General features: G+C 42.7%; 1 protein-coding gene across 2 annotated transcripts in view; it reads left to right on the plus strand.

Annotated features, from left to right (window-relative positions):
- Window positions 1-876: 876 nt before the first annotated feature.
- The window catches only part of KLHL12 (kelch like family member 12), a 34875-nt gene continuing 22994 nt past the window's right edge, over window positions 877-12757 (plus strand). The window contains exons 1-4 of one of the 2 annotated variants that reach the window (XM_045456438.1): window positions 877-1256; window positions 4009-4242; window positions 9415-9568; window positions 10649-10866. In XM_045456438.1, the coding sequence (XP_045312394.1) occupies window positions 954-1256; window positions 4009-4242; window positions 9415-9568; window positions 10649-10866 (909 nt within the window). In that variant the 5' untranslated portion in view covers window positions 877-953. Of the gene's footprint in view, window positions 1257-1769; window positions 1964-4008; window positions 4243-9414; window positions 9569-10648; window positions 10867-12757 lie in introns of those variants that run through there. The other variant, XM_045456439.1, reaches the window with a different exon arrangement.

Genomic DNA, 12757 nt, shown 5'->3' on the forward strand with positions numbered 1-12757 from the left:
TACTTCTAGGGGCGCCAGGGTGGTGCAGTCGGTTAAGCGTCCGACTTCAGCCAGGTCACGATCTCGCGGTCCGTGAGTTCGAGCCCCGCGTCAGGCTCTGGGCTGATGGCTCAGAGCCTGGAGCCTGCTTCCGATTCTGTGTCTCCTTCTCTCTCTGCCCCTCCCCCATTCATGCTCTGTCTCTGTCTCAAAAATAAATAAAAACGTTAAAAAAAATTAAAAAAAATAAAATAAAGGATACTTCTAGATCAAAGAGATATAATATGAAAGATGGAAATAGTATGTAAAATCAGATCACTGCTCTCTAGGCTATCGTTTTATCTGTAAAGAATCAAAGGCACCACGGAGGAAAATAGTATAGTAGTTCTCCCTTCTCCACAATTTCAGTTACCAGTCGTCACCATTATCTGAAAGCAGATGATCCGGTGCACATATTGCCAGCTTGGTGGCAGCCTAACGTTATGTCGCAGTGTCTATGTCATTCACTTCACTTCATCCCATCACGTAGAAATTTTATCTTCACACGTCATCACAAGAAGGGTGGGTACCGTACAATATTTCTGGAGACTACATTCACACAACTTTCATTGTAATATATTGTTATAGACTGTTTCATTATTAGTTATTGTTGTTATTCTCTTACTACGCTTAATTTAGCAATTAAACTTCATACCTACTATAGGAAAAAACACAGTATATATATAGTGTTCAGTATTATCCATGGTTTCAGGCATCCACCAGGGGCCTTGGAACATATTCCCCAAGGATAAGAGGGAACTACTGTATAATCAAACATAATTACTTTGGACATTCACAGAAGTTGAATTAAGGGACCTCACTGCCCTCTGAACCACTAAGGTAAGTGTGCCAAAATCAGCTAGAAGCAAAATTCCTAAACTGAACACTCAGCACCCAGGAGCTGGTGAAAAGTCAGCAAAACAGCAACAGGGGAGATGATGACTCCTGGGACTTCTAATACGACCCTTTGCAATTTCCCTCACAACGTCCAGCGTCTAGGGACAAGTTCCTTCCACTTGATTGTCCTGAAGTGCACGAAGCGGAGGAGAACCGCCTCGAGGGTGATGATAGGCCCCATTATGATGCAGAGAATGTTGAGGTGTGTGGAGCCCAGGACTCAGAGGATTCTCCCCACAGCGATGGTCCGCTGGAAAAGGCCATTGTGGGCGATAGACGTGAAGAAATGTGAAGCCCCCGCGGGTTTTCTCGATGTGAGAGGGTTCCTGAATACCTGGCAGGTAAAACATACAGCCAGCTCCTCGGTTTAGAAACGTGGAATCCTGGGGGCGCCTGGGTGGCTCAGTCTGTTGAACGACCGGCTTCGGCTCAGGTCATGATCTTGCGGTACGTGGGTTCGAGCCTGAGTCAGGCTCTGTGCTGACAGCTCAGAGCCTGGAGTCTGCTTCCATTCTCTGTCTCCTCTCTCTGCCCCTACCCCACTTATGCCTCATGCTCTGTCTCTCAAAGATAAGTAAAAACATTTTTAAAAATTAAGAAAAAAAAAAAGAAATGTGGAATCCTGTCAATATGCCCTTTCTAGGGAGACTCAGGGAGAATCTGGCCTCAGCCAATCACGGGGCAAGAGGGCTATACACCCCGCCCCTCGCTGCCCGACCCCACCCTGCCCCACCCTTTCTTTTCCGCCTTCCTCTAAGCGGGCCGAAAACCGCACCCAGCGTACCTGCGGGTCACGTGACATCGCCGCCTCACGTGACGCAGACCCAGGGCAGGGAGGGGGCGGGCCTCGAGCTGCATTACGTCATCACGTCGCGCGGCCGCGGAGACTAGAGCCGGGACTACCACCTTGACGGCTCCAGAGCCTCCGGGTCGGGGCGGCGGCGGCGGCGCTTGGGCTCCTCCTGAGCCGCCTGCTGGCCCCGCGCCCCACCCGATCCCCTCGAGCTGGGAACGGACCCGGCGCCGCTGGGTGGGCCCGCGAGCGGAGGTGAGTTGCACGGTGGTGGTGGCAGGCAGCCCTTCCTTTCCTAGCCCCCGATTCCAGCTTACGGCCCTGCCCCCAACCATCGTCTCCCTCTGGGTTGCAACGGAGAGACGAAGGGAGCGAAGGGAGGTCTGCGGGGCTGGGGCGCCCCCCTCGCAACTTCGCCCTGACCGCGCCCTTCCAGGACCTCCCTCTGGAGCTGCCGGCACTGTTCCCGTGTTGTCAGCGGGGAGGGGGGGGGGGGGACTGCCCTTCCTTCTCTTCTCCTACCTGAAATTTAGCCTTTCCAAAATTTGACACCTTTTCGCTCTCAGCCCCTCCCCGAGTCTTCCAGGGTGCAGCTCCTCTATTCAGATGTTAACGGAAGTTCCCGAATAGGTAACCTCAAAAAGATGAGAGTGATGTGGCTGAGGTTTTGCCTGATGAGGCAGGAATCCCCAAGGAGGAAGAGTACAGTGCATTAGGGTTACTGTCAGTTTTGACACTGACACCGTAAAGCCCAGTCCTAGGCTGAGCCCTGTGGTTAACAGTAAGTGGGTATCTGTTCAGACTTTTCTTACATCTCCAGAGTTGGAAGTAAGTTGACTTAAGGAAACTCTTTTTGAAAAACTTTGTATGCTTTGATGAATCACCTCCTTTTCTGTAAAATGGATCTTGCAGGGTTTTTGGAGGGATTTTCTAGAGTACTTATAAAATAATATGCTAACTGTACATAGGAGCAGATGAGAATTTAGGATCTTGTTTGTGTTAGTCAAAAATGATGGTCGTGAGTTGTGGACTCTTGAAGATTGTAGTTTGGTTTTTTTTTTTTTTTTTCTTGGATCATTTCAGAAAGTTATAGATTCCAGTAAGACTGTCTTAATAACCCTGCCATTTCATTCCCCAGAAATTTTCCTTGAAGCAAAAAGAGTGTCACTATAAAGCTTGTCAACAATCAAAAAAGTAAAAAGTACATTTTTTAATGTACTTAGTTTATTTGATGCATACGAGTGAACTTTGCAAGTGACTGCTTATGGCAGTAAAATTAGAGGAGTTTTAATAGGTTTCTATCCTAATAATTAGGCTCTTGGTTTCAGCATAGAAGAATTACTACTGGACGGTTGCTAATAATGTAGAGTAGGAGGACCCTTCAATAGAAGAGATTCAATAACTTAATCACATGAGAGGCACTTGGGTGGCTCAGTTGGTTAAGCTTCCAACTCCTGATTTGGGCTTAGGTCAGGATCTCCATGTTCCTGAGTTGGAGTCCTGCCCCGGCATTGGGCTCTGCTCTGACAACACGGAGCCTGCTTGGGATTCTCTCTCTTCCTCTCTCACTGTCCCTTCCCCACTGGCATGCTACACCTTTTAAAATAAAAAATTTAATCACATGAAAATCCATAGATAAGCTTGCAGTGTTTCCATTATTCAGGGTAGGTATTGGTCCTCATTTGGAATGTCATTTTAAGAAGAAATCCAGATATATTTGGAAGTCATAAATAATTCTTTGCATACTTCTTTAGAAAAAGTTCGTTTTCACTGACTGGCCTTTATTGCTGTAAGGTGAATACACAATTTTTCTTTTCTTGCTTTTAATTTCTAAACATTCTGTACACCTGCCAGAATAGGAAAACTATATAAACAGGAAAAAATATATAAATATATGAAAAATATATAAAACAAGATCCTACCTTCTAAGTACTTATCTCCTTATTCTTTAAATAATAATGATATCGCACCTTTAAGAGATTTTATCTTCTCATTTTATCATGTGAGATAACAGCACTGTGAAGACATATGATATATGTGTGGTTTCTTTATATTTCGAGTACAGTTGAGTATTGATTATAGTGTTGAGTGGTAGGGGCTCTCGATACTGGAATTCGAGGAAGAATCGTTGTTATTTGGGATTATTAGTGGCTAGATTGTGGTGGTAAGACCAGTAATAGGAATGCTCTCTACTTAATATCTGAGGAAGCCTCCTTAATTTGTATTGATAATTGAACATTTTTAGTTGTCCTAGTCCTTCAAGTATGTTCTGGGTTTATTTTCTTTTTCTCTTGTTGCAGAATCCAAGGACCCCTTTCGTTCTTTCTCCACATTGCTTGATGGGAGGCATTATGGCCCCCAAAGACATAATGACAAATACTCATGCTAAATCCATCCTCAATTCAATGAACTCCCTCCGGAAGAGCAATACCCTCTGCGATGTGACACTGAGAGTGGAGCAGAAAGACTTCCCTGCCCATCGGATTGTGTTGGCCGCCTGTAGCGATTACTTCTGTGCCATGTTCACTAGTGAGGTAAGTGGTAAGTTTTCACCTTACAAATGAAAGTCACACATGTAACCTTTTAGTTGTCTCATTGCAGTGAATCAAATGATAGAAGTTTGATAGAATAGTGAATTTCTGTGGTGTGGTGGTTCAGTGCACAGACTCTGGTCAAGATCTGCCTTTTGACTGTGTCTTAGTTTCCCCATCTCCAAATTAGGAATCACAGCAATGTGCAATCACACAGGGTTATTGTGACAGTTATTGGAGAAAATCACACATGAAGTGCTTACAACAGCATCTGGCATGTGGTAAAACACAAATGTCAGCTACTGGATTTTTCTTATTGTTTATTTATGTATTTATTTTTAATGTTTGTTTTTGAGAGAGAGAGAGAGAGACAGAGCACGAGTGGGGGAGGGGTAGAGGGCAAGAGGGAGACACAGAATCTGAAGCAGGCTCCAGGCTTTGAGCTGTCAGCACAGAGCCCAACGCGGGGCTTGAACCCATGGACCACAAAATCATGACCTGAGCTGAAGTCAGACTTTTAACTGACTAAGCCACCCAGGTGCCCCGGATTTGACTTACTTTTTCTTTTTAATTTTAATTTTTTTTTTTTAATGTTTGTTTTTGGGGGAGAGAGAGAGACAGAGACAGAGTGTGAGCTGGGGAAGAGGCAGAGAGAGGGAGACACAGAATCCAAAGCAGGCTCTAGGCTCTGAGCTGTCAGCACAGAGCCCAACGCGGGGCTCGAACTCACAAGCCGCGAGATCATGACCGAGCCGAGGTCGGACGCTTAACCGACTGAGCCACCCAGGCGCCCCAGATTTTACTTTTAAAATTTGGTTTCCTGGGGCGCCTGGGTGGCGCAGTCAGTTAGGCGTCCAACTTCAGCCAGGTCACGATCTCACGGTCCGTGAGTTCGAGCCCCGCGTCAGGCTCTGGGCTGATGGCTCAGAGCCTGGAGCCTGTTTCAGATTCTGTGTTTCCCTCTCTCTCTGCCCCTCCCCCATTCATGCTCTGTCTCTCTCTGTCCCAAAAATAAATACACGTTGAAAAAAAAAAAAAAATTAAATAAATAAATAAATAAAAATAAAATTTGGTTTCCTATTTTTCTCCTTCCAAAGTCTAATATTTTATTTATTCTACTTATTTTTTAACGTTTATTTATTTATCTTGAGAGAGGGTGCATGCTTGCATGCGCATGGCGAGCAGGAGAAGGTCAGAGGGAGAAAGCAGGCTCTGTGCTGTCAGCGTGGAGTTGGACGTGGGGCTTGATTTCATGAACTGCAAGATCATGACCTGAGCTGAAATCAAGAGTCAGGTGCTCAACGAACTGAGCCACCTAGGCGCCCCCAAAATCTAATATTTTAAAGTGAATACTAGGACGATAAGGGAGAGGGAAGGAAAGAGGAGTGTAGGATTCAGTCCTCATCCACCTAACAGCATATGAAGAAAATCAGTATTCATTCTACCAATGTAGAGTTTAGTGTAATTTCAAATGAGAGGAGGAGGACTTAACAAATAACTCAATGACTGCATGGGTATATGCAGTATAACTTGGGGAAAAATGCTGACTATGGAGTGTGAGCAGTAAAAGAGAAGGAAAAGGTTGGCTTGACAAGAAAAAAGGTTGTGCTTACAGGTATTAAGAAAGACTGCTTGGGGCACTTGGGTGGCTCAGTTGGTTAAGCATCTGACTTTGGCTCAGGTCATGATCTCACGGTTCATGAGTTCGAGCCCCGCGTTGGGCTCTCTGCTGTCAGTGTGGAGTCCATTTCAGATCCTCTGTCCCCCAATCTCTCTGTCCCTCCCTGCTCATGCACGCTCTCTTCCCCTCTCTCTCAAAAATAAAAATAAACAAAGATAGACTGCTTTAGTAATTGACAGAACTTTTAAAACATAGAGTAAGGCTGTTGAATATATTGTGAATTACTCTTAGCTGAACAGCAGAAAGCACCGCAACTTTTTTTATTTTTCAAAATCTCAAGTCTGATTTTTAAATTTTAAATAAATTATCTTGAATTTTTTAACCTTGAGTGATGAATACACCAATGTGTATTATATCACATACTGAAATACGCCTGAAATATCTCGTTGTATCAACACTTTTTTAAAAATCTTTTTAACCACCAGTATTTTTTTTTTTTAAGTTAATCTCATCTTAGTGAAGATGTTGCTGTTGGATCGGAATAAGAGAGGTGGTAACATAATAATAACAATAACTACCTTTTATGGGGCAGGTACTGTGTTGGGTGATTGCTGTATGTTATTCACCCTAGGGTTAGATGTTACCATCTCATTTTACAAATGAATAAACAAGGTCTTATATATTAAATGACTTGCCCAAGATCACATGGCTTATAAATGACAGAGATGGGGTTTAATCCTAAATTTTCTGACTCTAAACCCATACAATATATGCTGTATCTGAAAAGCTACAAACATGCTGTATATTGCTCTATACAGATCTTACTTACTTGCTTTATACACATTTTAACTACTGTGCTTCCTTAGCCTCTGATATATGGGTTTTTATATTCTCCAGTTTCAAAGCCAAAATAGTTTATGGTTCTCTGAGCCAGTGCTCGGTCACATGGCTGGTAGGAAAAACATGGAAACCTGACAGATCATTCCAGCTACTTCAGGCTAATTTTAAAATGCTCTTGTGTAATATAACATCACAGATCCCTATCCCATATTGTCCTCCAGAAAGAATATCTGTCCAAGAGCATCAGAAGCAGTTGGCATTTAACTGGGTAAGGATGGTGCTCTCAGCAGCTGCTGAGCATGAAGGTACTAATGGATCAGGACTGCTGACTGCTAATTATATAGCGTGCATCCTGTTCTCTGTGAGCTGGAGGAAAATAGTCTTTGCCCTCTCTGCACATTCAGAGTGGTAAGGAGTGCTCTGAAAGAATTCTCTCTTTTTTCTCACCAGGGACCATTTTATAGTTTTTCTTTAAAAACTGGTATTAGGCAAGAAAATGCCAGATGGTTTTGTCTTTATTTTTAAGAGTAATTGACATAAAGGAGAGGGTTCAGAGACTTGGGTCCTAGGCTCAATTCTCTTAACAATGCTGTGTGAACTCTGGCAGCCATTTAACTTCACTGGGTTGATCTTTAAAATAAAGTAGTTGAACTAGATGATTTCATTTTTCTCTTCCCGCCCTAAAATGCTCTTCAAATGTGGTCCAATTAAAGTGTCATTTGAGTGAGGCAAGAGGACCTGAGTTTCATCTATTTCTTGCTAGTTAAGAGACCTTGGTTAAGTCACATAACTTCTTTGAACCTTAGATCCTTTTTGTCATAAATGGCAATAATATCAGACCTCTAACTACTTTGCCAGGATGCTGTCAGAATCAGGTGAAATAATAGTAAGTAAGAAGCACTCTGAAAAATTGTAAAGCAAATATTAGTGTGAAATGATACTATAAGTTGCTCTGAGTTCATAGATAGTGAAATATTTTCATATTTAAGTTATTTGATGGGAAAATAGTTTATTGAATAAGAAGTTTTAGGAATAAATGTACTTATATATTTCTGCTGCTTGTATACATACTATGTGCAGAGTTAACAAGTGTTTTTACAAAACAATGTTCTAGTGACCTTTTTTGTGTGTGTTTATCTTTGAGAGAGAGAGAAAGAGTGGGGGAGGGGCAGAGAGAGGGACACAGAGGATCCAAAGTGGGTTTTGTGTTGACAGCAGAGAGCCTGATGTGGGGCTCAAACTCGTGGACCGTGAGATCATGACCTGAGCCAAAGTTGGATGCTTAACCGACTGAGCCACCCAGGTGCCCTGCTTATGAGTGCTATTTTTAATGTTAGGGATTGATTTTGTTCTTGGCTTTGGTAGAGAATACTTTTTGATTATTATTCTTTTGGGCTGATGGCGGAATCAAAGATGATAAAGATGTGTAGTTCATAATGGAAACGCACTGGAATTTTGTGAGTAATTCGAATTTCCAACTAAGGTTAAGTTGTAGTAAGAGTTTCATAAGGTAATCGATTTTTAGATAGTTTACTGTCCTGTAAAATTAAAGATTTATACCCTTAGCCGAACAATTTTCTATGATTATCCAGGCCTCTTCAATACTCATAATTGCAATGATGCGTTCTGGGACTAAATACACCACTAAACAATTAGTGAAAATAGTCAAAATAGCCAATATAGCCAAAAGAGTCAATCTGATATTTAGAAAAAGTACCAATTCAGTTATATCCAGTGTCACAGTAGAATGCCCCTTAAGATGACCTGAATATTTGGTCATTACTAAATGTACTTGGGGGTGCCTGGGTGGCTTAGTCAGTTAAGCGTCTGTCTGACTTTGTTTCAGGTCATGGTCTCACGGTTCATGAGTTTGAGCCGTGCGTCAGGCTCTGTGCTGACAACCTGCTTCAGATTCCGTAGCTCCCTCTCTCTCTGCCCCTCCCCCGATTGTGCTCTCCCTTTCTCTCTCTCATAAATAAACAGTGGAGGAAAAAAAAAAGTACTCGAAGAACAAATAGAACAATAATGACTAGTCGTGAGTCTGGAGCTGTAAGCCACAGAGTCCTCTACCAGCGTGAAATCTCATTGAAATTTTGTGTTTTATCTTAAAAGCTCATGGGCACTAGTACTATGTTCACAGAACTTTTGGATTCAGTCCTGTAATAGATCTATGTTTGTTTTATTACAAAAGCAGTGTTTTAAATTATTCACTGGTGAAATTAATATTCCAGGGTGTCACCTCCCGGTGTGCTCTTGAGTAGCATGCAGCTGCCCCAAGTTGGACAAGCTACAAATACATGCCATATTTGCTTCATACAAATCAAACAAATTAGACCATAATTTTTTATTTATTTATTTTTTGGTTTTTTTTTTGTAACGTTTTATTTATTTTTGAGACAGGGAGAGACAGCATGAACAGGGGAGGGTCAGAGAGAGGGAGACACAGAATCTGAAACAGGCTCCAGGCTCTGAGCTGTCAGCACAGAGCCCGACGCGGGGCTCGAACTCACGGACCGTGAGATCATGACCTGAGCCGAAGTCGGCCGCTTAACCGATGTCGGCCGCTTAACTGACTGAGCCACCCAGGCGCCCCAACCATAATTTTTTAAAGATGGGTGTTAATATTAACATCCCTTCAAGCTCTCAGATATGAGATTCTGCCTTTATCTCGTGGAATCATAACCACTGTTATTTCATACCCTTTGAATTCTCAGCTTTCAGAGAAGGGGAAACCTTATGTTGATATTCAAGGTTTAACTGCTTCTACCATGGAGATTCTGTTGGACTTCGTGTACACTGAAACTGTACATGTGACGGTGGAGAATGTACAAGAACTGCTTCCTGCAGCCTGTCTGCTTCAGCTGAAAGGTACAGATGATAAAGTTGCTATTGCTCATGCCACGGTAGCCTTGGAAATACTTAGAATTAATCAGGTAAACTTAATCACGGAAATTATGGAGACAGACTGTGGACGCTCATGTTTACCGCCTGCGGCACAGAAGATCAGGTCTCAATCACAACGTCAAAGAACCTCTCCATATGTGGCCATTTGGCTCTTTAGAAGAGCATTTACGCCTTTTCTGTTTTTAAAAAAATGAAAGAGGGGATAACAGACACATTTTCTTACATGTATGTACATACTAGCTCTACAAGGAGACACAAGAAACTGATACTGTTCATCGCCTATATGGAAGGGAACTAGATGGCCAGGTGGAAAGGGAGGCTGGGGGGTTATTCATGGTAAACTCTTTTGTAGTTTTAATTTTGAGCCACGTACATTATGTATTGAAAATTTAAATTGGCACACAAAAATGAAAGTATATAATGTTTTCACAGGATATGGGGTGGTCCCCCTTCCTATTTCCAGACTGTCTTTCTTAACCTGCATTGATGTTTCTGTTATTTTTAGTATTTCGAAATGCCTGGTTGAAAATTTTCTGTTTTTAATGCATGATTGAAAAACAGTATTGAAGCTTTTGCATTAGTGCACAAATTAGGTTTATACTCTGAACTTTGCAATTAGAGAAATAAGGGGTTGTCGTTAGTAGCTCTTATTTTTCCTTGGCAGGAGTCTTTCAGTCAAGTTTTCATAGGGAGTAGAAATTAGGTACATTATGTTAAATTATGATTGGTTTTATAAAAGCTTGGTTCCCAGGAGTATGTTTTGTTTAATTGTGCCAGTGTCCATAGAAGCAATTTGTCTTGCTATACTTATTTCTAAAGCTGAAACAGAGACACACAAGACCTTGCTTGAAGGTCGCACAACGCATAAGACAGAAATTGGATTTGAATTCCTTAAGCATAAAATTTCTAATTTGATCCTTACCCATGTTGAGCCAGGATTCCTCTGTTACCTTGTAGAGAAGATATCTCCTTCCAAGAATGTAGACCAGCCAGTTCACACCTGGTCAAGTACCCTGAAGTGTTCATTGTCTGTGTTTGTCCTAGGTGTGAAGCAAGCCTGCTGTGAGTTCTTAGAAAGTCAGTTGGACCCCTCTAATTGCCTGGGTATCAGGGATTTTGCTGAAACTCACAATTGTGTTGACCTGATGCAAGCAGCTGAGGTTTTTAGTCAGAAGCATTTTCCGGAAGTGGTACAGCATGAAGAATTCATTCTTCTAAGTCAAGGAGAAGTGGAAAAGCTAATCAAGTGCGATGAAATTCAGGTACAAATTTGGCTTGGTATTGGGGTTTCTTCAAGACTGGAACATTACAAAACTTGAGAAAGGGTGGGGGGCACTCGGGTGACTCAGTTGGTTGAACGTCTGACTCTTGATCTCAGCTCAGGTCTTGATCTCAAGTCGTGAGTTAAAGCCCCGTGTTGGGCTCTGGGTTGGGTGTGGAACCTACTAAAAGAAAACAAACACAAAACTAGGAAAAAGCAAGGTGGATTTACTGTGTTTCTGTAGCAGGGCATCTTAATCAAGTGTCAATATTGGCTCCAAAGGTTTCATTAAATACCCCTGAAATTTTATGCCAAACTTATGGGAGGGAGTTTTGGGAAGGAGTTAGCCACCTTCCTCAATATACAATCCCAATGGTTAAGAGTCACTATTGAAGAGACAGTGGTGTGGAATAGGCAGAAATTTGAAGTAAAGAGATTTCTATAGAGCACTTCTGTATTACTCATTCACTCATTTTACAAACATTTATGGAGAATATCTACTCTACAGCAGTAGATATTCTGAATAAACTGTGCCAGGTGCTATGGCTCCAAGAGTGAGTAAGATACAGTCCTTGTTTTCAGTAATTCACAACATAGTGGTAGAGACAGAGAAAGACACAACTTAATAGAATATAGTGAGAATAATGTTATTCAAAGTGAAGAAATTAGAAGAAAGAAGAATAAACCTTTTACATTTAAATTAGACCAAAAAGGAAGTGAATCAAAAAGAAGTGAAAAAAAGGTTGGAAACCGTAAATAGGAGGCAGATCATAAGTGCCTAAGGGTGGGGGGGGGGGGGGATGGCGGGTAATGAGGGAGTGGGGAGAAAGAACATATGAACTGCGTCTTGAAGGAGTTGTGTTTCACCCAGCAGAGGGGAAGCCACCTGGGCACAGGCAAGGGTTCAGTCACTTGGCCCAGCAAGAAGGATCTTAGGTAATCCTGATGCTAAGTCATAGTGCCAGTAGCCTGCAAGCCTGCAGAGCTTTTATTGCACAGAGGTCTGTAGTTAGGCTAACAATTAGAGTGACAATTGTTTCCCCTCATCAGGAGAAATTCACTTCTCTAGGAAGGCTAAGAGTTCATTTGTTTTCCTCCCACTCTGCTCAGATAAATTTTGAATTAGTGGATTCCTGGAAGTTAGTGGCACCTCAATTTAAACAAGAGATATATTGGGAAGGAATCAAAATCTGATTAATATTCTAAATGCTATAGAAGCTGGGGTGCCTAGGTGGCTCAGGTGGTTAAGCATCTGACTTCGGCTTAGGTCATGATCTCACACATTGTGAGTTTGAGCCCCGCGGCGAGCTTGTGCTGACAGCTCAGAGCCTGGAGCCTGCTTCAGATTCTGTGTCTGCCTCTCTCTCTCTCTGCCCCTCCCCTGCTCATACTCTGTGTGTGTGTGTGTCTCTTTCTCTAAACTAAATAAACATTGGGGCGCCTGGGTGGCTCAGTCGGTTAAGCGTCCGACTTCAACTCAGGTCACGATCTCACGGTCCGTGAGTTCAAGCCTCGCGTTGGGCTCTGGGCTGACGGCTCAGGGCCTGGAGCCTGCTTCAGATTCTGTGTCTCCCTCTCTCTCTGACCCTCCCCCGTTCATGCTCTGTCTCTCTCTGTCTCAAAAATAAATAAATGTTGGGGCGCCTGGGTGGCGCAGTTGGTTAAGCATCCGACTTCAGCCAGGTCACGATCTCACGGTCCGTGAGTTCGAGCCCCGCGTCAGGCTCTGGGCTGATGGCTCATGATGGCTCAGAGCCTGGAGCCTGTTTCCGATTCTGTGTCTCCCTCTCTCTCTCTCTGACCCTCCCCCGTTCATGCTCTGTCTCTCTCTGTCTCAAAAATAAACGTTGAAAAAAAATTAAAATAAATAAATAAATAAATAAATAAATAAA

The sequence above is a fragment of the Leopardus geoffroyi genome, chromosome C3, assembly GCF_018350155.1.
Source record: "Leopardus geoffroyi isolate Oge1 chromosome C3, O.geoffroyi_Oge1_pat1.0, whole genome shotgun sequence".
NCBI lineage: Eukaryota > Metazoa > Chordata > Mammalia > Carnivora > Felidae > Leopardus > Leopardus geoffroyi.